Source organism: Dicentrarchus labrax, unplaced genomic scaffold (genome assembly GCF_905237075.1).
Source record: "Dicentrarchus labrax unplaced genomic scaffold, dlabrax2021, whole genome shotgun sequence".
In the NCBI taxonomy this organism is placed as follows: domain Eukaryota; kingdom Metazoa; phylum Chordata; class Actinopteri; family Moronidae; genus Dicentrarchus; species Dicentrarchus labrax.
The window spans coordinates 9,401,413-9,429,281 of record NW_026136707.1 but is presented as its reverse complement, the minus strand read 5'-3'; the positions used below and the strand labels follow the sequence as shown (position 1 = coordinate 9,429,281).

Sequence of the window (27,869 nt, the reverse complement as noted above, 5' to 3'; positions counted from 1 at the left end):
GGCAGGGGCTTGTTCCACCTGGAGTCCACCACCATCTCCTTTGTCTTTGCCACGTTCAGCTGCAGGTGGTTCTCCCCACACCACTTCACAAAGCGATCAACCAGGTCCCTGTACTCAGCCTCCCCTCTGCCCTCCAGACACCCCACAATAGCCATGTCATCAGAGTATTTCTGCAGATGACATGACTCAGTGCAGTACTGCAGTCTGCAGTGTAGGTGGTGAAGAGGAAGGGAGACAGTACAGTACCCTGGGGGGCCCCAATGTTACTAATCAGACGGTCAGACTCACAGTTCTTTAATCTCACAAACTGCGATCTGCCCGTCAGATAGTCATCCACCCATGTGATGAGGGGAGCACCCACCGGCGTGTTCTCCAGTTTGGCCTTCAGCAGTCTGGGTGACTGAGGTGTCAGGTCTGTCCAGGGAGGAACAGGCCTTAAAAAAACCTGAAACCTTTATTGTTACTCTTTATTGCATTGACTGAATTGAATGCATTTCTTTATTGTTAGTGATAAAGACAGCTGGAGCATGACCACTGACAGCAGTACTCAATCCTCTATGTCTGTATGGTCCCTTTACAGCGCGAAAATAAATGTATGAACAATGACGCTTCGGGGAATTTTGGTCCAATGAGAGACCTTTTAAGTAAGACGGAAGTTTGATTGTCCAATGGTAACATAGTTCAGGTTGAGTGATAGATATGTTGGCCAATCGCTTGCGGTTAAAACGCCTCTTGTGGGCGTGACCAAGTATGTCCAGGATGTGCATGTTAAATTTTTGTTTATCTCCACTGAGAAAGGCAAAGCGTGTCCAGGTGGGTGTGAAAGAACATCATTTACCCGTAGAAAATAAAAAGCCCATATGAGCTCACTTGAACAAGTTTACCATGCACTATTGTAAATGATTAAAAACGTAAACTTAACGTAAACTTCCTTCATAGTTTTCAAGGTAACGTTAATTGCCCAGAAAGGAGAGATATTCTCGCTAATTGTAGCAAATAACGTTTAAACTGAGGACATTACTGTGTACCCAGTGACGAGACTGAATTATACAATGAGTAGTTAATAATAATAATAACATGAAATTGGGATTTTTGGCGTTTGAACTACTACTAAAACTATTAACAATCATCGTCTGTTCCGTTTGAATTTCAGCTTTGTTGTCGTGCTGACCGGAAGTGGGATTGTTTGATAAAAGTTGTATCAGCGTTGCTAAGCGCCATTTAGCAAGAACATCGCTACAGACTGGATGATAGCAAGAGTACAACACTAAAGTACAGCTGAGTTATTAATGCTAATGTTAGCCGCTAGTTAACGTTGTAGGAGTCAGACATTAGCATTCACGTTACAGCTTAAATAGACATTTATGTGTGTTTCTAGTGCCGCTGCTGTGTGCTGTGTAACCCTGTGTAAGGAATGGATGCTACTCAGATGATCAGTGACTCGATCTTGGAGTCAGATGAGGAGGAAAATGAAGAGGAGGGTGAAACTAAAAGAGGACGACCGTTGGCTAAACTGTGCATCTTGAAAAATGAACACATCCCTGAGACAGGTGAGTTGTTTACTGCTGCTTATATTACACCTGTGGTTTGTTAATCTATGCACACCGTCTGTCTAACTAATATGAACAGGTATTGTTTAGATTTGTCTTACAATGGACGTTTTCTGTCACCCAGAGTTACCCCTCTTTTTGGGAGAAAATGTATTGGGTCGTGACCCCAACACCTGCACCTTGCCCTTACCGGCGTCCTCAATATCCAAACAGCACGCTACCATCTGCATCTCTGTCTACGGGAGAAGAGGTTGTCACAGTGAAGAGATAGAGGCTTTGGTATGGGACCTAGGGAGCATGAATGGGACCCGCAGGGGCCGCTTAAAGCTGACTCCTAACGTACGCTACGCCCTCAGTGAGCGTGACAGTTTGGTAGTGGCGGACATCCCATGTCAGTATGTCACCTGTGCTGCAGACACACTCTCTTCTCAAGGGGATTTGAGGACTCATGTGAGCAGGAACTCGGGGGTAAAGGACAGATTTCCAGGTGCCTTGGGAGAAAAGGAAGGTGACACGAGATGTGTCAACGAAGGTACGAAGGCTAAGGTGTCATTACCTGATCTAGAGGACACAAGGAAGACTCCTGTCAGAACCAGTTGCCTTTCCTTTGAGCAAACTCCAACCCAGCCACAGGGGACCCTGGTCCCAGAATCTGACTTGGACTCAGATGGAGAAAGGGGGGTAGAAAGAGACAGAATGCGAAAGGCTTTAGGTAAGTAAATTATATATGTATAGAAATTAAGCCCGTTTTTTTGTATCTGATGTTTTACAAGTTCATTGTTGTTATTTTTTACAGTGTCTGATTCTGACTCCTATAAATCCAGTCCCACCTGTTCAACGTTCTTGAGTCCCACAAACAAAATCGTCCCTGAAAGGTATAATATGTGTATTCATAACACAGGCATAACCAATTTCTAAGTATGCACTTTTATACAGTTTATTCCTTCTTTCACTTCTGTTTTCCACTGCTTTACAGTGAAGATGAAAGTCCCATCACACCGTCCTCCTCCACAAAAAATAGGCCTCACAGACATGTCAGCTTCGGCAAGGAGACAGACGTAGATGTGGCGCGACAGCAGCTGAAGGAAAAAAAGCCACTTGTGATTGAGGACGACAGTGAGGAGGAGAAAGGAAAGGAGGAAGAAAGAGCAGCACTAGCAGGGAGAAAGGCCGAGGAAAGTGGCCAACATGTGCCAGTGAAACAGGAAAACAATGTCAGTCTTACAGGAGAAGATGAATTACTTGTTTCTACACCAGCAGTCTTCACGAATTCAGTCCCTGCATTTAACATGGACAGTGACACTGATGTGGAGGGAGAGGAAGAAGGGGTGGCATCAGTGGGTCCTGTGACCTTGAATACAAACCAACAATCTGATCAGCCACCAAACACAGCGCAGTTTCACATGGACAGTGATACAGATGTTGACGAGGATGATGATACCTCAGACAAAGTTCTCAAATCTGGGCCTTCCGTTGTTGACAACACCAAACCTCCTCATGTTATTTCAGTTATTCAGCCAGAGGGCATCACTATGGACAGTGACACTGATGTGGATGACGACGATGCTGCTGCTGTGTCAGATGCAGCTTCAAAAGAAAAACCCATGTCATTTCAGAGCACACACACAGCTGACTCTGCTCCTTCAACACAGCTGAAAGATTTCCACCTAGACAGTGACACAGATGTTGATGAGGAAGAAGAGAATGAATGTAGAACAATTACAAGCTCTAAACTAGATGAAACTCCTACTAGATTAGATATCAAGCCAATTGGGCCTGAATCAGCCCCTAGTTCTCCTCACAGCCTGCATCTAGACGGTGACACAGATGATGAAACTATTCCTGCCCCTGCCATGAGTGAACCCTCGCTGCCGCCTGCTGTCATAGAATCACGCATCACTGCAGACATACTTGCTGATTTGGACATTCTGTCTGACAGTGACAGAGATGTGAGAGATGATTCTCCTCTGGTTATACCTTTTGTTGCCACAACTTTGTCATTCACTCCTGGTACCAAGTCAGAAACTCTTCAGTCAGATTCTGATGCAGACACAGATGTGGATGAAACCAGCATGCCCCCTGTCGGGGACGGTGTCAATCCAGCCAACCTTAGTGTGGACAGCGATACAGATGTGGAAGGTGAGGAGGTGGATTTTGAAGGGGCTGGTGAGGGCCAGATTCCTAGCCTACGCAGAGGAAATACACCTGGGTTACTGGGTCCCCTTCTGCAGAACTGCTCTACTCCTGTACAGATGTCAGGTAATCAGTCAATCTTCTACTGAGAACTTGAATGTAGGCTGCAACTAATGTGTTTTCATTGTTGATTAATCTGTCGATAATTATAAAATGTACACAGCTTTCCCACAGCCCAAGGTGATGTATTCTACTGGCTTGTTTTGTTCGACCAACAGTCCAAACCCCAAAGTTATTTAGTTTATATAAAGAAAAGCATCAAATCCTCACACTGAGAAAGGTGGAACATTTGGCACTTCTACTTGAAATACTAATTTAAATGACTGAAATGATCAATCGATAAATTTTTTGTTGATTGGTCAATGCAGCTGTAGAATAAATGACACATTGATTTATTTGTATTGTTGTTTCAGGTTCTTGCTGTTTTATAGTGGAGGTATTTAGACACTACCTTTTTGTTTAGCTTTTTTCAAAAAAGTCTTTCTTTACTCATGTATTTCAATTCAATAAAACAGCATCGACAGTACAAAAAACAGTGAAAAAGAAAAGAAATATACAATTATTGTAATAATATTGTACAATCATATGTTTCATGTCCACAATTATAGACTCCCCATGAGTATGGGTGTGACATAAAGCCTATTCATACATTTTAATGACAGAAAACAGGAAAAGTACATATGTTGTTGGCACTCAAAATAAAAAGAGGCCAGACTGTCTGTTTATGAATGACTTTTAGCAATCAAGATATGCTGAAAAGAATAGCTTCTGTTTGAATAGTTAATTTTGTTATTGTCACTTTGGGATGGTTCCAGAAGGAGAATTGGAAGATATGGAGACTCAGGCTTTCGTGAGTCCCTCTTCAGGCCCATTTAGACGTGAGTAAATTACTTGGTATACATTTAAATTGCACATAACTTAAAAATATTTATTTTAACCTTGCACAAACTTTTATTTTATCTTCCCAGGTGTAGTAGGTCCTGCTGTAAGACCCAAGGCCTTATCTTCCTGCTCAGACAGCCAGGAGGATGAGGACTTTGTTGTGGCCGAGACGCAGTCCTTTGTTCTTCAGACCAGAGACTGCCAGGGCAACCCTTCAGAGGACCACACCATGGACCCAACCCAAGACTTTCGCCTTGAGTCTTCCGGTGATGAAAAAGGCGAACAGTCCAGCAGAGGAGGGTCTTTCCAGCTTGGACTGTCTGACAGCAGCCACTTGCAGGGTCAGGCCCAAGCTCTAGCCATGGAGAGCACCCAAGCTTTTGTCTCTTCGGAAGGTGGTGTGAATCTGGAAGATACCCATGCATATGCAGCTATTTCAAATACAGAAAGAAGCTCCTTAGAGAATGATTCAAATCTGGAGGCTACACAGGCTTATGGAGAGGATGAGGAATCTGACAGATGTTCAGCAACGTCTGTAAAAGAAGGCCAGGCAGATTTGGCCCTAGAAGCAACACAGGCATATATTTCAGAGCCCCACTGTTATTCAGATGATGATGATTTGGATAAAACAGATGATGATGATGAGAGAAAAAATACTGCTACTTCTGAGACTCAGCCTTTAGACTTTCGTACCTCATCTACTCTTGCCATGGTTGAAACCCAACTAATGTCTGCCATTGAGGATGAGGAGAGTTTGGATAAAGAAAATCCTGTTTCCTCTGTACTACAAGTTAAGCCCAGAGCAGAGAATGAAACAGAAGAGAGGGAAGAACATATGGAAGGAGCTCAACTTCAGGGGAGGCATCTCAGTGAAGCTCTATCTGTAGCTGAAACTCAGCCCATGCCTGTAAGTGTCGATGAGGAAAGTGATGACGAGGACTCGATTCCAGGTCCACGAAAAAGAAAAGCAAAGTCTCTGCAGCTTGAAGAGGAGCAGACACAGCCCCTTACTGGTTCGGAGTTATCGCTTGTTGAAACGCAGCCAATGCACATTGGTGTTGATGAAGCTCAGCCCATGTCTACAAGTGGAAATGGGGAATGCAATGGTGGGAACTTAATTCCACGGGAAAAAAAAGCAAAACAACTTTGGCTCAATGAAGAGCTGTCACAAACGCTCACAAACTCTGATATCTCTGCTGCTGAAACTCAGTCAGTGAATACAGGAAAAGATGGAGAAAGTGACGAAGAGGAGTTGATTCTTGGTCCACGAAAACGAAAAGCAAAACCACTGCAATTTGAAGAAGACCAGACACAAACACTCACTAACTCTCAGCTCTCTTCTGTTGAAACTCAGCCAGTGGATACAGGTGAACATGGAGAAAGTGATGAAGAGGATTTGAGTCCTGGTCCACGAAAAAGAAAAGCAAAACCGCTGCAACTTGAAGAGGAACAGACACAGTCCCTCACTAGTTGTGAAGTCTCTGCTGTTGAAACCCAGCCCATAGTCACCGGTGAAGACAGAGAAAGTGATGAAGAGGACTTAATTCCAGGTCCACGGAAAAGAAAAGCAAAGCCACTGCAAACTCAAGAAGAGGACACACAACCGCTCACAAATTCTGAGGCGTCCACTGTTGAAACTCTGCCCCTAGAAACAAAAGCTGACTTGCAACCTCAGAGGGAAAAGGAGAGACTATCTGAAGCTGGACCAAGTCGCATCGCTATTATAGGTAAAAGGGGGACAAGGGCAAGATTAAGAGAAGAAGAGGAGCAGGGAGAGTTTTCAGAAACTCTGAAGAGAGAGACAAGAGGGAAGAATAGAGCTTTGCCGACTACCAGAGGAAGGAGAGGAAAACCAAGGCCCGATAAGGATGAGAGTGAGGAAGAGGAGGTGGTAGAGCAGGCTAAGCGAGCTAGAGGGAAAAAATCCATGAAGCAAAAGAAAAATGGGGAAGAGGAAAAAACGGAAAGAAACACGCATGAAAATAACAGCCTTATTAAGGAACAAGAAGAATTGGGAGAGGAAAAAGATGTTACAGACCTCAGACAACAAGAGAGAGAACAAATGGAGGAGAATCAGCATAGAAGAGAAGAACAAGAAAAATTAGAAAGGGAAAGAAAAGAGAAGGAAGAACAAGAAAGATTACAGGCTGAAAAGGCTGAAGGGTTAAGACTTGAACGGGAGCACGCAGAAAAAGAGACAATAGAAAGGGAAAGAAAAGAACAAGAAGAAAAGGAAAGCGCTGATAGGACACAAAAGGACAAAGAAGAACAATTGGAGAGGGAAAGAAAAGAGAAGGAAGAAAAGGGGAGATTAGAGCGTGAAAAGGCAGAAAGAGTAGAAAGGGAGAGATTGGAGAGAAAAGAGAAAGTAAGAATAGAAAAGCAAAGAAAGGAACAGGAAGAAAAAGAAAGATTGGAGACAGCAAAGAGGGAACTAGAACAGAGACTTGAGAGGGAGGAACAAGAACAACATGCAAGGCTGGAGAGGGAAGCAAAGGGAAGGGAAGAAAGAGAAAGATTGGAGAAAGAAAAACAAGAAAAAGAAGCCAAAGAAAAACAAGTAAAAGAGCAACAAGAAAACAAGGCCACAAGAGGTCAGAGAGCAGCCAGAAGAACAATCGCTGCCCCATGTACCACAGAGCCAGAACAGGACTCAACCATATCAACCAACGATGATGTCCCTGCAAGGAGAACCAGATCTCGCTCCAACTCTTCCAACTCTGTCAACTCAGAGAGGTCTGCTTCTAGTGCTAACACCCAGGAGAGCAGAGGGAGAGGCCGAGGCAGAGGAGCAAAGAGGATGAGTGAGCCACCCCGGGTGGCCAACGCCAGAAGCAGCAGTAGAAGGAGGACGGTGGCTGCAGAGCCAACAGAACAGGACAGTAATGATATTTCTCCTCAGGGAGTCCTTTTGGGGTCTAACTCCAACAACTCTCTCAACTCTGAGATTTCCAGCTCCAGCTTAAGCTCTCAGAGCAGAGGAAGAGGAGGCAGGCAGCGAGGAAGAGGGAGGAAAACAGAGGTAGACTCAATCCCTCCTATCAGTAGTCAGAGTGATCAGAATTCAGCTCCCAAACCTACAGCAAGAGGCAGGAGGAGCAGGAAAGCAGAGGAATCTACAAATGCAGTTCCCCATGAAGATGATAAAGAGACAGCAGACTCTCAGCAGGCTAGTACCACAAGGGGGCGTCAGCGAGCTAATGCAAATAGCTCTGAACCTGCAGCTGCAGATGAGGAAGACCCTTCAAATCAGGGGAAAGGACATGCCAATGAAGAATCACTTTTGCCTAAAAGGAACGTCAGGGGCAGAGGCCAAAAAGCAGTTGAGACTGAAACTGTGGAGGCGCCAGTACCTCCTGCAGTCAGTGATGGAGATGAAGAGAAAAGAAAGGGAAGAAAGAGAGAGTTGGAGCCAAATACGGAGGAGGATTCCAGCAGTAGCTCCAAAATTTCCAAAGGGAAGGAAAAAGCCCAAATGACAAAGGCAGTAGAAGAAACAAAAGGTGTAACAAAAGATGAGACTGCTGTCCAGGCTAAGACCAGAGGTAGAGCATCCAGTGCTCGAGCAAAGAAGAATGCAAAAGATTGCCCCACTGAAGTCGAGGTTAAGGAAGAGAGTGAGAAAATGGAGGAGGAGGCTGTGGAGAGGAGAGGCAGGGGTCGGCCATCAACAGTCCAGAAAAAGAGGAAAGAGGAGCAGGAAGAAAGTGGAACACCGGTTGACCAGGATGCACATGTGGAAGCATCAGAGGTGATTTGATAGCTTCATCTTTAAATATGCAATCTGCATTTTTAGGTTTCAAGTTGAAACAAAAATACATTAAGGCTGAAACATAAATCAGACCAAAACAGAAAGCTGAGTAATATATAATTAGTGTCCCGGAACTTCTGTCCTTGAGGAGGAAGGCTTTTACCTTGGCCAAAGCCCTCTGTGCATATATCTATGAGTCAGCCTTTCTAACCATCGTAATGTACTGCAATCAACATCAGGGACGGTCTAGGTCTCTCCCACTCTCAACAACAAGAGTAGTCTGACCTGCTCGGCATCACCATTAATACACTAATGAATTAAGTACTTTAGTGGTCACACAGTCACTTCCTACTATTATGTTTTGTCTTTGCTGTCTATACAGCCTATCCACACTGTTTTCCTTGTGTGTTTCATGCTTTGTCTTTGTCTGTTTTGAACTGTTTTCCTCTCTTGTCATTCCTCATTCTCCCCTCCCCCCTTTCTCTCCCATTTAACAGCCCCAGACTCCAACCAGCAGCGTATCTCGGAAGCGACAGGCTCTTGCAGACTCCTCGCCTGTGGCAAAGACCCCTCGCTCTTGCTCCGCTTCCCCGGCAGCTAGTGGTCGTTTACGAGCTGCCAGCCAGGCCTTCAAGGTTTTATGTCTTTGCAAACGTGCTCATATTCGTCTCAATATAATTACATATCGTTAACACATTTAGGCTTTAGACCAAACAAAAACAGAAGTCTGAGACTTCTGAATAACACAGCGTGTCTGTCATTCTCTCAGGTGCTGTTCACAGGCGTGGTGGATGAAGCAGGGGAGAGAGTGTTGGCCCGTTTAGGAGGCAGCATGGCTAACGGTGTGGCAGACATGAACTTTCTGGTGACTGATAAGGTGCGCAGGACTGTGAAGTTCCTGTGTGCAGTGGCTAAAGGAGTCCCCATTGTCACCACACACTGGCTGGAAAAGGTTAGTTGCCATATTAGCAGTTGAAAGAGACTCTCTCAGAGACATACTCAAATAGACACTCACTGTTCTTGTTATCTTTCTCTGTGTTTCAGAGTGGTAAGGCTGGGAGCTTCCTGTCTCCTAATGCTTTCGTTGTGAAGGATCCGGAGCAGGAGAAGAAATTCCGTTTCTGCCTGCAGGAGTCTCTGAGGATTGCCGGCAGTCAGCCTCTCTTACAGGTACTCATAACTCAGTCATGCCATTTATTTCAGTAAATCCTTAAATTTTTCCTCTGAGTCAGAGGTGAACAGAGTGGGTATGGCACAAGGGTGGTAGATAATATTGAGAGTTAGGAATAGTGACTGTGATAGAAATCTAGAAATATCTGTGTTACAATCATCCTCAGCCTATAAAAGATCTGAAATCCTATTTTTTAACCACAAGCATAGCTTTTTAGCTCACCCCCCTGAAGCTGAACATGCTCACATCTTTACAAGTGTCGATTGTTTACCATTACCTGGCTTGTGGGAAGTAGATTGACATTTATTTTTAATATACTGCTTATGTTTTATGGGCACTTCACATAGGGAACAGGCAGTAATGTTTCCATTTCTGTTGCATACTCCTCCTGCCCTGCACTGCTTTATCAATTCTGCAAAGAGATGGTTTGTCTCCACATACTATGCTGATACTGGCTAAAATTGTGGAATATTATACACGTGTTGTACCCAATTACATTCCCAAGAGCCTTGAATTGATTTCTTTAAGCATTTTTGCAGAGATTAAATAAAAATAGACAGAACTCTTACTTGCTTGCTTGTGTTGTGCTGCATCTCTTGTTTTCTTTCTCTTAGGGATATGAGATCCATGTGACAAAGTCAGTGAAGCCAGAGCCAGTTCAAATGAAAGACATAATCACCTGCAGTGGAGCTACCTTTCTCGCTAAGATGCCCACTTCACACAAGGTCTCACATATGATAAATTAACATTATTTTGTCACATCTTATCATTTGATATATGTGTAATTAACTCCTTATTTATTTCCTCTCTCTCAGCCCCAGACGGTGGTGATTTCCTGCGAGGATGACTGGTCGCTGTGCGGCCCGGCTCGCTCTGCATGTCTCCCAGTCGTCACTGCTGAGTTCATTCTCACAGGGATCCTGCAGCAGAAACTCGACTTTCAGACCCACTTGCTCTCTGCCCCTACCAGCAATCTACAAGCTGCAGGAGGCAGAGGAAGGGGCAGGAAGAAGACTTAAAAAAAACCCCACACTCAAAGATTACCATATAAATCAGAGACCGGAAGAAACCCTCGTGAGTCAGCTGTTCGTCTGTATTAGAGACTTGAAGAATGTATTTGCCATATGCAGCAAAAGGTGGTTGTTCACTTGCATGGTTGTAAACACACTGTGGATGTAGCAAGTTTTAATGTGGTAGCTATTAGGGCTGGGCGATATGGACAAAATCATATATCACTATATTTTTGACCAAATACCTCAATATTGATATTGCAACAATGTTGTAGGGATGACTAATGGTGCTTTCACAAAATATTTACACAGTGAGATTTTATTTATTTAGTGAGATCAATAATGGGTATGTAATGAATTACTGGGTAAAGAAAAATAATAGAACAGCCTGACAATTACTCACTTTACTGTAATGCAGCCTTTAAAACCACGAAAAATACAACACTTATGCCACATTACTATATTGTCTTAGATTTTGGTCGTCTTAATATCTATTGTCATATCACCATATTGATCTAATATCCATATATTGCCCCGCCCTATTAGCTGTCACATGTTCAAAATTAATTTTAACATGTACAGCATCCCGTTTTGCAGAATGATGGACGAAACAAAATGTGACAACAATCTACTCTCAGTACAGTGTTTTTTTACAGCCTCGTCTTTTTGCCTTGTACATTTGGGGAAAAAAAATGTTTTTAACGTTGCAAAAGCTAAAAGCAATGCTGCTGCTATGCAAGGTGGGAAATATGAGCCCATTAATCGTCCTTGTCACTTCCCCCCACTCATCCTCCCCTGTGCTCCACCCCCTCTCTTTGTACAACGATAACAAGCAGAGCAGGAATTAACGCTGCAAAATTACTGCTACTCTCTGTGTGCTAAGTGCTTCAACTCAATCAGCCAGTTTGGCAGGTAACCAGCCTTGAAGTGGGAGTTGTATAATCATGTTTGGGTGGTGGAATAGTGGAACCGATGGGGGTCTGATTTGAAATCCATCAGCTACAGTGGCCAGTGGATGAAAAAAAAAAAAAGCTTGTATCCTGTCCTGATAAGAAGTATGTTGTGCCTTTTTTATACCAAGGTAATCATGAACCTACCGTGTGTCTGCTGTTCCTCTGTCTCCATTAACCACCACCACCTGCTCCATTAAGGCTTCATTGAAACCTATTATGTCCAGGGAAGAGACATGATATAGGCACCTGAATGCTGATGCTGCTTCTACATCAATATCTTATAATGTTTGTCCTCTCCGTACATTTACCTACTGTGTGTATTATGTATTCATGTTGTTAGTATGCTCAAAAAGACAGTATACAGTACGCACATTTGGTTTCTTTCCTGACCCACTCTAGATATTTAAACTTGCTGTGTGATTGGTGTTTTAAAGATAGACATAGCTTGTAACTAATTTGTTTGATTTTAGAACTGTTAAATAGCTAAAGTTTGTATTTGTATGAAATCATGAAATCTGTCTGTATTGCCAATGAAAACATTAAATTGTTCCTATTATTTAAATAAATGTGTATTTAATTTCGCAACAGTATGCTTATTAGGCATATTTTGGTACTCTAGTATCTGTATTGTTTACATGTCGATGTGTTGCTCAGTTGAGGAAAGCCACAGGATTCATGTCAGAAACATGACTTTTTTTTTTTTTTGCCAAACTGCCATTTCCATTGTCAAGAATGAATCTTAAAGCTCAAAACAGAAAGTTTAGTTCAGGACTTGAGATTCATGAAGACCCTTACCTTTTGTTTTAGGAAGGTCTCTCTCTTTTTTAACCATTTAACTTAAAGAATGTGCCAGATTTACTCTTCCTACTTGTCCTTTATCTAGAGAATAACAGCTCATGTCTCTTTCTTAAAACCTTTTTTGTTTTTCAAGAGGTCTTAGTGAGAGTTGTTGTACTAAACAGGTGGGCATCTTCCAACACATCTGAGCTGTTTGTATTTTAAGCTTAAACAGCGAAAAGGGTTAGAAGCTGACATACACAGATTTGATTTTTCTTTTATTTCTGGCATCATATTGTCTAAATCCCCTTTACTGTTGTTTCCAAGTCAGTTGACCAATAAAATGCTTTTAATTTGTGGAAAATTTTGAGAAAAATGACGTGATGAGAAGCAATGCCTCAAGGCACCCATGTAATTCAAACACTCACCTATTATGAGCACATTAGGATCCACTTTGCACGTAATGTGTGGGCTTAATTTGTTTACGGACGCCTAGCTTTTTTGCTGAATCAGCATCCTCTGTGGGTTGCCTGTCTCGATATCTCATTAAATAAACCCCCTCCCCACTGTCAGATGACCGTAGGTGTCTTTTAGGGGGCGATGGATGGCCGGTGTTTCCCGACACGAGTCGAGTGGCTCCGAGAGCGAGCAGAGCCCGACATATTCTGAACATCTTCCAAATGTTGAGCCCGAGTCGTGAAGTGCTGCTCTTGAGGGGGACGAGGTTGAGAGGGAGGGAGACGACGAGGGAGAAAACAGGCAACATCCGCGCAGTTATTCACCTCTGAAAAAGCATCCTCACATCTCCGCTGACTGCACCGCAGCTCCAGCCGGCCAATTAAAGGTAGGTGAGCTGCAGAGAGGTGTTTTTTTCTCTTTACCTAACATGCATGTGCGGGTGCGTGTCCTACATTTGACTGGTGCGTGACGGGTTAAATTCTGCAGTTTTTTGGTTGATGCGCGTATCGGCTATCCCGGCCCCCGAGGTGACAGATTAGACTTTGAACTGTGAGGTTTTTTTTTTTATTCATCAACTAACACATTATAGTGTCAGTGAGGAAAGGTGTGAAAATATGTCCATCCTCGTTTTACTGGCTGAACGGTCCCGGGATGGAAGCCGGCTTCGCCCTTAGTGACTATTTTATGTTAATTCATTTATCCTGATCTCTCCTGTTGGGATTCAGGTGGTCAAAAATCCAATGCAGTTTTTATTTTGTAGGATGTAAGATGATGTCAGATGTTTCTTCCTTTCATACGGAAAGAGATTAAATATAAAACAGGTAGTCGAAGCCGGTCATTAGTCCACCTTAATTGAAGACATGAAATATATGATCACTACTACCATTATTATTGTGATTAGAAAATTATATGTTATATTTCATTCTTCAGAGTCTACCTTTCTCCTCATATAAGGAAGTTATATGGTCGAAAACGCCACATGTTTTGTACAGGTAACACCTAAAAGCCTAATAGCATCCATTATCTCAGAGGAGGCTCTAGCCTGAAGGCTCTCTGGATGTGGTGCCTCCGCCTGCACTGTGCTGCTGCTCATAGACTGTGGCCAGAGCTGCATGAAGGCCGAGGCACATGAGAACAATGTCTGTAGTGTAATCGTGGAACAAACAAAACAAAATTTCATATCTTCTGTGCTCTTTATTAGTGTGTCTGTCAATACTGCATGCAGCTCCACCACCCCTCCACCCCTGCTCCTCCCTCATGTCCACTGATTTTAATGAATCTGACAGGTGCAAGCAATATGGTGGAAACCTGTCTTATCCTTTAGTTCACTGCAGCCAGCTTTGGAGGAAAATAGGTTGTCAGCTGCTGCAGGCTTCTTATCAAAGATAAACTTTAGAAATTCTGTATTTGGATTCCGTCTAGACAAGATTTTCCCTGCATCATCTCTGTCTGAAGCATGATATGGGTTGGGGAACATTTGGGATGCTTCATGGAAATTGTGACTCTACCTCATTTCTGCAAAGGGAAACCCCATATTTGTTTGAAAGTGGTGCACCAAGTAAACATTCAGCCATTTTCACAATGTGTCACATGATGCAGCAGTTCTTTTTTTTTCTTTCTGATGCCTCATGATTTATAAATGTCTGGTGCTGTGAGAAGAAGGTACAGTACTGTATGTGTGTATGTGTGTGTGTGTGTGTGTGTGTGTGTGTCAGTGAGTGTGTCTGAGCTCACTTCTAGCATGCCTCCTCATCGTCAGCGGGACCTCACCCCATGTAAAGCCATCGCTTCTCATCACTTGGGCAAAGAAAAAGAGTAAAGTGAAAATGAAAGAGAAATGATGAAGGGTAAAGGCACAGAGTATGCTTTGTAGGGTCCCCACATCTGCAGTCATTGAATGCATTTCCGCCTCTTTAAAGCCTGTGGACAAAGACCTGTCTGTCCTTCCAGTAAGTAGCGAGTTTGGAGTTAGAAGGAACACAGGCACAGGCTTTGATTTCAGAGTGGGATGCACTGGCTTGGATTATATAAGATAAGGAGGAGGAGAGGATGAAAGAGACATAATAAAAAGAGAAAGAGATCCTGAGAGAAATGCAAAGAAAATGGGAAATGAGAGAGATTGATGTCTCAAGATAGTGAGCAGACCATTTGGGTTGAGAGGAGTCATGCTGAGGAGACAAAATGTGGTGGAAACAAAAGCGAGAGATGATACAGAGCTGTCAAAGCAGAGCTATAGAAAGTTAAGGAAGGCAGCAGAAGAGGGGAGAGAGACTTGGAACAGGATTGTGATGGTGGTAGAAAGTAACACTTGAAGACGTGAGAATGGTAACAGAAGTGACAAAATGGAAGAAAAGCGGGAGGAAAGAGTGGAGCTACAATAAAGACTGAGTGATGCTAAGTGAAGGGAGAGCGAGTCAGGGAAGGATAGCAGATGGCACATTTGTTCATGGTTTACAGCCCCAAGGACAGTGTGTGAATATAATATAGCTTATTGCTTATTGTGTTTTTTATGTGCTTACATGTTTGTGCTCAATGAGGCGGACCCTGATGTGGCGTTGCTCAAATCACACAGAAATGAGGGGGAAGATTTTAGATTTCTTGCTCCAAAGATCTTGCGAAAGACCAGATTGGCTATGGTGACTCCACAAGGCCTACTGCTGTGACAAACAGATGGACACTTTCCCTTTTCGCTTTCCTTCAGAGCCAACCAATTGTACATCTCAGATCGCTGTATTAATTAAATGCTGACGGCTACAGGGGTCAAGTCAGTTTTTTAGTCGTGAGTTACGATCAGTGCTTGATGCAGTGGCCTCAAATGTGGGTTCAAAGCCTGAGAAGAAGGCAAAAATTCCCGAAACAAGCATGGGGACTGCAGTAATAAAATTACAGTGTAATTTGAGTTATATAGATGACTCTACCAAAGGACACTAAAGATTTGTTTGCCAAGAGACACTGTTCTGTGTGACGTAGCTTTGTTTCATATTTTGTTTCAAATACAATAAAATCAGTGGGCTTTTAGGCTTTCTGCCCAGAGTGTGGCATGTGGCAGCCACAGTGCAGAGGGTTGTATTAGGCCTTTCTGTGAAACAACAATTTTGGTTTCAGATACTGGCACTGTGAAATGTTAATTATTTTCATCAAAGAAACAGAGATGAGGGCCTCTCTGCTGTTAGTATTTAAAACTGTGTTCATATTATACGAAAAGACAGACAGGTGGCAGACATACAGAGGTGCAAACACAAGCTTGCACACAGTGTGAAGATGGCTTAATGCCTCGTCATTTCCAGCAGGAATGGGATGTCTTATGATGTCTCCTTAGAATGAGACACTTTAATCTTTACTGCATGTTTATTAGCTGCTGCAAAGTGTGACTGTGAGCACTGCAGGTGTTCCATCCCAGTCCCCTCCTGGGCTTTGTAAAAGAAAACAGCAGCACAATCTCTTTTGCACAAACTCTCTTGATGTGTTGCCTCAGATGTTTCAGTGCAGCAGAGGCAGTTTCACATCATCATAATCCCCTCAGTGTTGCAATTAATCACGATTCTTCTCAGAAAGAGTCTTGTGGGAAAACAGGTTCACTCTGCAGCCCTTCTTGTTCTGGACATTTCCTGTTGGAAACTCGTTGCTCAGATCCGCACGACTTGAATTATCTTGAGATTCATGAATTATTCTGCGTTTAAATTCAGGCACATAATCAATAGACAATCCTTGACAGTGATCCAAAGCCAGGTGGCCCTGGTAAACATGCACATACACTTACAAGCGAAGGACTTCTTTAAGACATAAATGCCTGGTTGCTATCGCCTTTAAACAACACTGACCCATAAATCTAAGAATTTTAGATTAAGCTCAGGTATTCTATTAAGTTATAATGACACAGTCATTGGTTTTCTCCACAAAAGTTGCACCACAGGCTGTTTTTTTATGTCTGAGTCCAATAATAACCTCCAGGCAATGGCAGATAAATTGAATTTACAGGGACTGCAAGATTCTCAAAGATCTTCAGGGGAGGTTTTTTAGATTGTTAGTGTGATTAGATAGCCTAATTGAATTCTTAATGCACCTTCAAGAACATATACTGGATAAGAGAAAAGAAAGAAAGAAAGAAAAAGAAAGAAAGAATATGGGCGTTGAATGTAGACACTGTTTTGTATGAATAATGAAGCATATTCATTCAATTATAACCTTTGTTATCCTTTATTAGGACATATTTGTGACATATAGATAACCTTGACTGGATGCCACTTCGCTGCTGCACTGTCCTACTGTGAGCACTGCAGGTGTTTCCTCCTGCTCCCCTCCTGGGCTTTGTAAATTAAACCACAGGAAAGTTTCTTTTGGTCCAACCCCTCGATGTGTTGCCTCTGATGTCTCAGCAGAAGAAAGCCGGTCACATCATCAATATCCCTTCAGTGCTGCAAGTAATCAGGATTCATCTCAGAAACCATCACAGTGTCTTGTGGAAATTATATTTATCCTTGTTTTTGTTTGTAATGAGAGATTTATCCTGCGAGGAACATGTTATACTTTATATCACTGTCAGTGACATTACTGAATAAAGGAGCACTTAAGAATAATGTCGCAATTTATTGTTAAATGACTGCTGACACTTTTCTCTTTTCTGATTTTTGACAGTAAATTTCATTTTACACCTGTTGGGAAGGTGTGTGTGTGAGTGTTTGTGCTAACATGTCAGCAGGAAATAGCCAATTAACAGACCGCCACTATCCAAGGAATAATTGTTAACATTTTGGGGGTGATCTGAATTTAGGATTTGAGCCAGATGGTTGTAATTGTTTTTCCAGCCAATATAGAACCACAACTATACGTACTCCAAATCTTGTGATTTTTAGTATAGAGGCAAACTCTCCTTTCATATTAAAAAAAACTGCCTGCTTCCAAAGAATGCAAAGCAACAAAATCAAAATCAAAAACAATAAACCACATTTTCAGTTTCAGTTTTGTGCCTCAGTGGATGCTTCAGTCATCATAGGGTGACGTCATCCAGGGATGATGTCATACACCAGTTTCACTATCAAACAGGGTCAGCAATATATGTCACCTGCATACATGTAAGAATATGAGAGAGACTGTATGAACAGGTTCAAGTAAAACAATAGTGATATCTATTTAAGGAATGTTGCCAATTATGTTGACTTTCTATGAACACATATGTCTTCCTTTTTTCTTTCTAGGCACAAAAGAATCAGCCAGGATGGTGACAGTCTGTGTGATCGCCGTCAGCTTTCTGCTCACCACAGGTATGTTAAGAAAAATAGTGACGCTGTTGCCTCTGGTATTATGTGGATATTGTGTCTTTTTCCACGTCAGTGTTCAGTAGTCTGGTCGTCAGCTCATTATACCGCACTGTATTATTTGCTCAGAAAACCCCTTTTTTATTTGTCCTTTTTCTTCTTTGTTTACAGCTCTTTCTGCCCCTGTGAAAGGTAAGAGTTAGTGTACCAGTGCAGTACTGATTTTATCACTCATCAATTATACATTATGAACCTTTCTTGCCCTCTTATGTGTTTATCAGTGCTTCTTCCTTTCTCTTTCCATTGTATAATCCAGTCAATGAGGACTCCATGACCTTGTTCCATGGGGAGGACTTCCACATTCTGCTGCCCTCGCTCAAGTGGGAGGTCATTTTTCGGAACCGGTCTAATCTACGGTCGGGCGATGTGATTCTGATGCGGGATGAAATGGTGGTCAACAATCGGGCCAAACTCAACAAGCAGCTCAGCCACCTCATTGTAGATGCTGTGGGTGAGGGAGACGAGGGCGTGTACACCGTGAAAAGTCCAGACAATCCAGAGGACATCAGACACATTACGCTTATAGTCCGAGGTACTGGATGACACGAGTGTATTGTTGCTGTTTATTGTTTATTTAAGGATCCTCATTAAAAGCACACGTATGTGCCTCTAGTGTTCCTGGGGTCCTGAACATCAAAATACAGTACAGACATACAATTGGTTAATACAAACAACTTGAGATATAAAAGTACTAGGCAAATCTACAAATGAGTTAAAATACAAATAATGTCATAACAGTGTAATTAGCATAAAAAGTTAAATATAATGTGATACTTACTTGTGATTACTGAGGGACTGATGAACGGATAACAATTATACATTTTGTTGTATGATACATTTGGAACGGTATTGAAGCATAGCCTCAACTAACACGTTACACTCTCACAGGAAGAATTGGAATTTCAATCTAAAACTCTTAAAATCATCTGTCAGGCTTAAATTCTTAAAATTAAAATTCATATTAGTACAAGTTCCCTTTGCATTACCTCATCTGTGATACTAAATGGTCAAGTTACAAATCAACATAATAAACTATAAATGTATTAGTGTTTTTATCCATTAATGCAACTATACATTTTACTTAAAATACAGTACAGACCAGCAGAATAACATTTTAGATCCAAAATATATAGTTGGTAGTGTAGATATTTAGGTTATAGTAAAATAGTGCATTGGCCAATCATTTTGTTTTGTTTTTGCCTTGCTGCAATAGTTAGTAGTAGTAGTAGGCTACATATACTCAAGTACTGTACTTCCTCAGATGCAAGATATTTTTGTGTATTTGACTTCCCTAAATTATAATACATTGTTATGGATAAAACGTTTACAAAAGTACTAGAATTAACCCATCCTTGACGAATTACAATAGTAAAAGGCTTCTTACACATGTACAATACACATAATACATACATTTATGATCCCAATAATATGATATTTAACACTACAACACTCACAAGGGCCAGTTTTCTGCATTGAATACTTCTGTATGTTAACTAATAAAGTAATACTTTCAATGCTGTGATTTATTCACATTATGGTATTGTAACTTTTACTTTTACTAATACTTCCTCCACCACTGGATGACACCAAAGCCACAACTCCAGGACAAAGAATAAGCCTGTTATATCTGATCTTGAGTCAGAGTCAGGGTAGTGTAGGAGCTGACATTTCTCCTGCTTTAATGCAGTCAGCAGCCAAATAAACCTCTCAGTTACACATCATGTTTGTCCTCGGAGCGTTACGAGTTGCAGCAGTGTTGACTTTGGACTCTGACTAATAATTCTGATGAGATTAGACACACAAACACGCACACACACACAAACGTGAGAGGAGGATGGAGCGATTCAAAAACGCAGAGGGAGGAGTGGGCTCAAACCCAGCATGGATAAAGGCAAGTGTAGCGTAGCAGTATGTGGAGATGTGCCATATGGAGGCAGTAACGTGTTGTGAGGTGATGAAGAGGTGTGTGTGTGTTTGTGTGCATATGTGTGAGAACATGCCGGAGCTGCCAGGCACTAATTATGCAGCTCTTTAACCACTAACCCACTCCTCTCTCCTTCCATCCCTGCTGTTTTCCTGTCTTTATCTTGTCTTTACTGTCTTTCCCCCTTTTTGGTTTGTATCCCTACCCTTTCATTTAAGCTACCCTGATATTTGTGGATCAGCGCTCCTTTCTCTGCAATCTGTCACCCTTTTGCCACATCTGTCAAGCCATTCCCCCTTCCTCCCTCTTCCTCACTCCTTCACCTCTGTATGTCCTTTCCCTCACTTTAATCTCTATTTCCATCATTTCTTTCTTCACCCGAAGCAAATAAACTCTCTCTCTTCTCAAATGTCAGGCAATGTCCTGCCTACTGTAATTAACCTCATTGCTTCCTTTTACTCAAACGAACTGTTTACCACCATGCTTTTACCTTCTAGATTGTTCCAACGAGCAGATCATTAAATATGGTGACAACTACCATATTCAGCTGTCAGGGGTGACTCCCCCCATCACCCTGGAGTACAGACCCAGCTCTGTGGAGGCCAACCTGACATCTAGGTAGTCAGCAAAATTACACTGATATTTTAACCCAACAGAATCTGTAATGGCATTTTTCACCATGATGTACATGCACTGCGACAGTGTTTCTCATATTTAGCAAGAAAAGGTTGAGCAAAGTTCATCCTCTTTGACTTTCCCTCCTGCAGACCTGCTCTGGTGCTGCTGACCAGCACAGGGATGTCAAGAGACGGCTACCAGGGTCGGATCAGTGTCAACGAGCGCCGTGTCACCCTCAGTGCTGTTACAGGTGCAGACGAAGGTAGCTACACTGTCAGGGATGGCGAAGGTGATATCCAAAGGAAAGTGTGTCTCAACGTCAGAGGTGAGAGCGTTTTTTTTTTCCCTCTTTCATGCTTGACCTGTTTTAACCGACCAGTGCCTTCCATCAGGATGTTGTCGTTTCATTTCTAGTTACAATGCTTCTCTTGTTTGGCATAATGGCTTTTTAAAGACCCAAGCATTAATGGGCTCTAGCAGGCTAATGCATTTTAGATTATCCATGAGCCTGTAAAGAGTGACGATGTATTGTTTTGTGTGTCCTTCCCTCTCCTGTCTGTCTGTGTCCCAGAGCACCAACACTTTGTGACCCTGCCGTATGGTAAAAGACTGAAGATCGACCTGATACTCAACAGCTCCTTGGTCCACCTCTACTACAGCCCCGAGAATGACAACACACCCCATCTTCTACTGGACAAGGGAGAATTTACAACGGTAACTGTCTCTTATACTTGTACTGCATATTGTGTGAGTGTATTCTTGTACTGTATATAAATTATAAAATGTACAATGTGCCTTTGTATATATTTATAATAGATTTAATATATTTAGCTACAAAACATATACTTTGGTTTCCTGCAGTGTTTTATAGTGGTGCGCCAGCCCCTTCTGATACAAAGACCACATAGACTGACATCATAAGCAATTAATACACTTAAATATAACATTCACCTTAAACAATGATCTTACCACCTTAGCTAAATAATTTCCTGGGGGAAACTTTGTATACTATATTCTTTATATGACAGTTTAGTACCATATACTTACACTATTGAACACATTAGATAAATTCAATATGGATACAACACAACCATTGGGAAAATACACAAAATACACAAACGTTCATATGCCAAACAGTAGTTTGTAATTTTACATCAAATAATTGTAGGTTATGGCTGGTTCTTATGGTTATTTTCTCTATTGCATCATTCATTAATGTTATATGTATCTTTGCTGTTCAGTTTATTTAAGTCAACGGTATAAATGTCTTTTCATACTAGGCCCGAGAGGATCTGGGTTTTGGGGACCGTCTCTCTATGGAGGGTTCATTGGTTTATCTGGATCAGGTCAAGGGTGCAGATGTGGGCCAGTTCAAAATTACCGACATACTGGGGTTCACTGTGGCCAGCATCCACCTGGGAGTACAACGTAAGGATGGCGATGAATGGTGGAAAACTGTCAGATTTATATTGCTGTGATAGCTACTGATGGTATCGAAAAATAATTGGGTCAAAATAACTGTTTTGTAACTAAAAAGAAAGAATAATCCCTTTGTTTTGTGTACTGTATTCACGGACTGGAATTTCAACACATGAATCAAAGGTCAGTTGAATTATTTACTCTCCCACTCTTGTCCTTCTCTCTGCTTTCACAACATGCCTCCATGCAGCCTACAAGCTGGAGTCACTGTATGTGGCCATCATTGCCCTATTGGGCCTGCTGGTTTTCCTTCTGCTGGTTTGTCTGCTGTCCTGCCTGATCAAAGTGAAGAAGAGGGCCAAGAGGGCTGCTGCACTGGAGAAGATTGCCCAGAATGCTGGCAAAGAGGATGAAGGAGATGCCTTCAGACAGGTTGGAGGATCAACTGACAGTGTGATGATGATGATGATGATGATGATGATGATGATGATGATGATGATGATGATGATGATGATGATGATGATGATGATGATGATGATATAATGCAGGACTATTGTTTGGTGTGCATCTTCACAGGTGGTCAAGAACATCACCAAACTCAGTGAGGACTCCAAGCATTCCCAGGCAGACAATACAGAAAAATCTCAGAGCACCGAGGTGGACATTAAAGTAAGAATATGGCATTGATTTATATTCTTCAAACTGAGTCTTTGAGAGGTTTTAATAATAATAATAATTTTTATGATGTTTCCTGCGTTCAGACAGCTGCAGCATGTTCAGAACGCTGCTGCTGCTAGAGTCCTCACTAAGATCAACAAAGTGGATCACATCAGTCCAGGTCTCGGATCTTTGCAGTGGCTTCCTGTGTGACAAATAATTGATTTTATAATATTACTATTGGTTTATGAAGCAGTGAATGATTTAGGGCCAAATATCATCTCTGATCTGATGCTATGTTATGAACCGTTCAGACCTCTCAGGTCTTCTGGGACCGGTCTGCTTGATGTCCCCAAAACTAAACACGGAGAAGCAGCATTCAGTTTTTATTCAGTACATACCTGCAACAAACAACAAACTCCCAGAAAACCTGAGGTCTGCTCCAACCCTCAGTTCTTTTAAATCAAGGCTTAAACCTTTTCTGTTTGCCACTGCCTTTTATGAAATTAAATTTGGGACCGTTCATTCCTATCTTGCACTGCATTGTAGCTGCGCTGTGACTTTTATTCTCCTGCTTTATTCCGTTTTTACCTAATTATTATCTTCCATTTTATTTGACTCTTTTTAAATCTGATTTGTATGATCCCTTTATATTGCCTTGTACCTTATATATTGTATGCCTTCTGTAAAGCACTGAATGGTCCTGTTGTTGAACAGCGCTATACAAATAAACTTACCTTGTTGTCTGCTTGAACCCAGGGTCTGGAGGTTTCCTCTAAAGAGGTTGGGGTCGATAACCTAGAGACCAGTGACTCTGGTGTTGGCTTTAACACCGCCCTCCCGCTGGACACTGACACTGATGCCCCTGATCCAATCTCTGAATCTGTGGCTGTAACCATCTCTGTTGCCCCTGAAACAAAACCAAGTCCTCCATCTGCTGCTGAGTCCCAGCCAAGCGCTCCACCGGCTATGGAAATTAAGTCCAGTCCAGTAGCTGAAACTGAAGCCTGCCCAGCACCCGAGACCAAGAAAACCCCTGATCAACCAATGGAAGCAAAGTTGGATGTGTCCAAACCAGCAGATGTTAAACTCAGCCCAGCCCCGAGCCCTGAGCCCAAGGCTGGTCTGAGTCCAGCGGATCCAAAACCTGCTCCCAGCCCAAGCCCAGAACCTAAACCAGTTGTTCCTAAAGCCACCACTCCAACACCTGAAATTAAGAGTGCCCTGACTCCCACACCTGAGCCCCCTAAACCAACCACACCAGAACCTATTACCAACGGTACACCTGAGCCAGGTCCGGATTCCAAACCAAGCCCAGATCACGCTGATATTATCGGAGGCGCTGCTCCAAAAGCAGCTCCCCCTAAAACCCCTGAAGTGGAGCTGAAATCCAGTGGTGCCGCAATGGAGGCCAGCAAAGACGGCACTGTGGCTGAGGATTCAACCACCACCACCACCTGAGAACTGCCCCTGCAAAAAATCAAGGGAAACCCCACAGATTTTCTCCATCTACCACCACTGTAGACAATCGAACACCCCCTACCAAATAATAAAGAAACCACTGAAACTGGGGCGAGGACTTCGGTTTAACATGTCTAATGCCTGAACACAGTATTACCTTGATCACTCACTTGTCTTTAAATCTAACACAAAAACCTTTGAGACTTTATGATTCAGAAAAACTCCACACAACAAATGTGGCTTGTTGATTGTTAAACATTTTAGTTGTATACACCTTGTCGCCTCATTTTTTAACTTTGCAGTAAAAGTGTCAGACTGCAAATAAAATCCTTTGCAGGGTTCCTTTGCAAAACTCCTTATAAGGTCTTTTCTAACATAATGAGGTAGCCAGAAAGGTTTACAACATTTCATTACACTAGAATTCCTTATATGACCTTAACTAACCATCGTTTTCCATCTAAATGCTCGTTCCTCTATCAGCATGTGGATAAAAACAGACAAACTGCATGAAAATTTCAGCCAATGTCATCTCACACCTACTAAAATGTGTGATGACAGTCTTTTGATTGGACACAAAATGAAAGCCCTTTTGATCACAAAGACAACACTCTGTTGTCGGCATTTTGTACATAGCTTAAATGTGGATGTTATACGCTTGTGCCAGTTCTTTGGCTTCAGAAACATGTGCAATACATTATCACATATAGAAGAGAAAAAAACGATTAGTTTTGCATAACTTTAACCACACAAGAAAACATACTAATAATACTAACCCGACTATTTATAATCTCTGAGATTCAGATTCAGATTCAGACTCCCAGTGGATATCTCAGATGATTAAAATGTGTTTTGCAGACTGATCCGTCAAGTCTGGATCAACCACTTTACTGTCTTTGATCTGGATTTCCCTGTGGCTCTATAAAAATCCCATCATTCCTAAAGTTTATTGGGAAGCTCATGCCGACAAAACCTCCAGACACTTAATGGGACCTCTACATTCCCGCTGTACGTTGGGCTTTCCCAAGGTGAATTACTGGATGAAAGTGTCTGGTAAGTTCAAATCGTTAGAACATGCTTTCTTGTTTCTTTGCTTTTTCTTTCATTTTCCTTCTTTGTCCACTTTCAGGCTTTTCTTTTGTCTGTCATTCCTTCCTCGACCCCCTTCTTTCCTTCCTGTTTTCTCTCCTTTTGTTGCTGGGCATTATTTTTAACTGTACATGGCCTTTGACATAAATTATACCCCCTTTTTTTGTTTAGTTTTCCTCTCTAAAGCCCTCTAAAATTTGTCAAATGCTTGAACATTTACGCCTAGCATGCTTAATGGCTCCCAAATATTCCTAAGAGAGGCCTTTATCAATGCCACAGCATCGTCTGTCCAGAGATGTTAAGTCAACACAAATTAATCTTAGTTGAAAGTCTTGTATGGTGAAGAGGAGGTGTGCAGATACATTTTAGTGTTACAAATTGCATGTCTCTACCTCATGTTTTAACTGACCACTTGACTTTTGAGAAAAGCACAACATTACCGCCATGAAAATTCAATCAAATGATCTGTCAAATGTTGGAAAACTGTAACAAGTAGATCCATTTACTATACGACCAACTGGCTTTTCTTGGTACCTTTCCTGACTAATAGATTTTTCTTACAAGCAGATTAATATCAGGCAATGTGTCAGCCTTTTAAAAAGCCATATGACAAAATAGGTTTAGATGTCAGATTTGATACAAAGATCAATACATATAATGTATAAACTAAAACAAACAAAACAATCAAAGGGCCTCAATGTTGGAAAAACAGTATCAGATGGTCAGATGTATTACACATGGACAAAGGCATTCCAATGTAAAACGTGTAAAACACTCTATATGCCTCATTTCTAGCCTGGATCTTTGAAGGAACCACAAACCCACTTGGCAATACTAAAAATAGTCTTTATACATACACACACACACACACACACACACACACACACACACACACACACACACACAAACTTGACACACACATTCCAGCCATGTAAATATTGCATGTGTATGCCAGTTTAACCCCGTTAAGGCTGAATGTTTTTAGTGTATAGAAAGGTTGTTGTATTATACTTAGTAATAAAGAAGAAAACTAATTAAAATTTCTCACCAACATTAAATCCAAAATATAACATATATACACACATACATTACTATATTCTATAAACACTAATATTCACTAACGTCTTGAACTAATTTAACAACCAAATATTGTATAATTACATCAAGACTATATTAGATCTTTTAAGATCAGATATCAGCTGTTATTGCCATTCCAACCTGATGATACTCACAGCATACAGTCGCTCTCACAGTATTTACCTGTATTAAAATGTTTAACCTATATCACTTAAAGCATCGATGGCAGCATGCCCACAACATGTTCTGAAAAACAGGCTTTTACTGTCTTAAAGTGGTGTCTGTGTGTGTGACCAGAGGAGTGATCTTTTAATGTGGCCGCCATTGTGTGTGTGTGTGTGTGTGTGTGGGATTTCTGTGTTTAATAGTTTATGCCTGCGATGAGTGTGAGTGATTTATGACTGTTTGAGTGTTTGTGTGTGCTGAGTCTATGCATAGGCAGTTTGTACAGAATGAAACAGCTGTACTTTACGTGTTCTTCTCCATCTGTTGTGAGTAAGGTATTCATGTGCCTGCTTAAATCGTCTTGCAATGTGAAGAAAACAAGTGCTGTGTTTAAGTCATGAGTGTGAATGTGTTTAAAGCCACAAAACATTGTAAAAGATATTGTAACTTTGAGATATTTGAGTGACTCTCTGTCTTTGTTTAGTGCCTAAAACGTATTTTGAATAGTTATTAGCCGACGCTCCTGATGGCACCTTTTTTTTGATAGGTAGTGTATTCACAGATGTCAAAAGCTGTTTGCACACCTGACTGAACAAAACGATACCACTGACTGGCCTATGTTATGCTAATGTGTAGGAGATATGTGACATATTGTAAAAAAAAATGATGGAAGTGGTTTTTCTGGATGACTCCAAGTAGCATAACGAATGCTGAGCGTGCTCTATTTGTAAGTGAGGGTGTTTTCCATTTCATTAATCAAGGTACAGTTTGGAGTACGTGAGTGAATTTATGATAGCGGCAGATGAAAGACAAAGCTTTGTGTTGGTAACCCTCAGGGTTATGTTGTGGTCAGCAATTGATGAGGGACTGCTAAAACAGCATTTTTCGTGCACCACCACTACTGTATATTGTCTGTGATTGTAATACCAAGCCACTCAGAGTGAGTAGGGATGTGAGAGAGGCAGATCGTGTGTTATTGGCAGGACGAGCCTTTGGCTTACACATTACCAGCATCTGAAAGACGGCTCAGTCTAGTGGGAGTTATTACACCTTATTGGTGCCAGAGGGATTCTGGTTCCATATCCACCTCTGATAACCCACTAATAAAAACCACTACTTTTAATATCACTGGCACTTGTTGCACTATGTGAGTTGTCTCTGCCCTGATCCTCTCTGTTTACTTCTGCTGTTGGCCTTGGTGTGGTGTGACATCCCACATGTTCTCTCTGTACTCCCTTTTTGCACAACACTTCACACAGATGTTTTGTAAAGAAAATAGTTTTTTCTTTATTTCATGTCTAAAGGAATACTAAGAATAAACAAGTGATTATGGCATTTGCTGTCCTGTTGTCTTTGTTTTCCTATTCTCAGGGCAACAAACTTGCAGAAGGACAGTTCTGT

General features: G+C 41.8%; 2 protein-coding genes and 1 long non-coding RNA gene across 5 annotated transcripts; 2 read left to right on the top strand and 1 right to left on the bottom strand.

Moving 5' to 3' along the window:
* The first annotated feature begins 770 nt into the window (after window positions 1–770).
* Window positions 771–12,076, top strand: mdc1 (mediator of DNA damage checkpoint 1). Of its 2 annotated transcripts, none has more exons than XM_051405970.1 (12): window positions 771–813; window positions 1,379–1,550; window positions 1,675–2,262; window positions 2,347–2,425; window positions 2,527–3,809; window positions 4,559–4,621; window positions 4,712–8,376; window positions 8,874–9,011; window positions 9,146–9,328; window positions 9,421–9,546; window positions 10,162–10,272; window positions 10,363–12,076. In XM_051405970.1, exons 2-12 carry the CDS (start codon window positions 1,415–1,417, stop codon window positions 10,564–10,566), a joined length of 6,576 nt encoding a protein of 2,191 aa, XP_051261930.1. In that variant the 5' UTR covers window positions 771–813; window positions 1,379–1,414; the 3' UTR covers window positions 10,567–12,076. The 2 variants fall into 2 exon arrangements, with proteins under 2 accessions (XP_051261930.1, XP_051261932.1); XM_051405972.1 differs by lacking the exon at window positions 771–813 and adding an exon at window positions 1,154–1,272.
* A 724-nt stretch (window positions 12,077–12,800) lies between these two features.
* On the top strand, window positions 12,801–27,803 carry si:dkeyp-77h1.4 (cadherin-related family member 5). 2 transcript variants are annotated; one of them, XM_051406064.1, is made up of 11 exons: window positions 12,801–13,135; window positions 17,942–18,007; window positions 18,173–18,193; window positions 18,318–18,593; window positions 20,483–20,603; window positions 20,753–20,928; window positions 21,175–21,317; window positions 21,884–22,031; window positions 22,273–22,454; window positions 22,599–22,691; window positions 23,439–27,803. In XM_051406064.1, exons 2-11 carry the CDS (start codon window positions 17,962–17,964, stop codon window positions 24,138–24,140), a joined length of 1,908 nt encoding a protein of 635 aa, XP_051262024.1. In that variant the 5' UTR covers window positions 12,801–13,135; window positions 17,942–17,961; the 3' UTR covers window positions 24,141–27,803. The 2 variants fall into 2 exon arrangements, with proteins under 2 accessions (XP_051262024.1, XP_051262023.1); XM_051406063.1 differs by having other exon boundaries at window positions 12,802–13,131.
* LOC127366868 (uncharacterized) lies at window positions 22,327–23,446 on the bottom strand. Its single transcript, XR_007885401.1, has 2 exons — window positions 23,417–23,446; window positions 22,327–22,884 (listed from the first exon to the last, which is right to left on the bottom strand). It is a non-coding gene; the product is annotated as an uncharacterized LOC127366868 (long non-coding RNA).
* Window positions 27,804–27,869: the final 66 nt, after the last annotated feature.

What these genes read in the sequence shown, in the direction of transcription:
- mdc1 (XM_051405970.1), top strand. Translation starts at nt 1,415, where the DNA reads ATGGATGCTACTCAGATGATCAGTGACTCGATCTTGGAGTCAGATGAG. An exon ending in TACTCCTGTACAGATGTCAG is followed by an intron (nt 3,810 to 4,558) that starts GTAATCAGTCAA and finishes GGATGGTTCCAG; the next exon opens with AAGGAGAATTGGAAGATATG. An exon ending in CTCTTCAGGCCCATTTAGAC is followed by an intron (nt 4,622 to 4,711) that starts GTGAGTAAATTA and finishes TTATCTTCCCAG; the next exon opens with GTGTAGTAGGTCCTGCTGTA.
- si:dkeyp-77h1.4 (XM_051406064.1), top strand. Translation starts at nt 17,962, where the DNA reads ATGGTGACAGTCTGTGTGATCGCCGTCAGCTTTCTGCTCACCACAG. An exon ending in CAGCTTTCTGCTCACCACAG is followed by an intron (nt 18,008 to 18,172) that starts GTATGTTAAGAA and finishes CTTTGTTTACAG; the next exon opens with CTCTTTCTGCCCCTGTGAAA. An exon ending in ACAAGGGAGAATTTACAACG is followed by an intron (nt 21,318 to 21,883) that starts GTAACTGTCTCT and finishes TTTTCATACTAG; the next exon opens with GCCCGAGAGGATCTGGGTTT.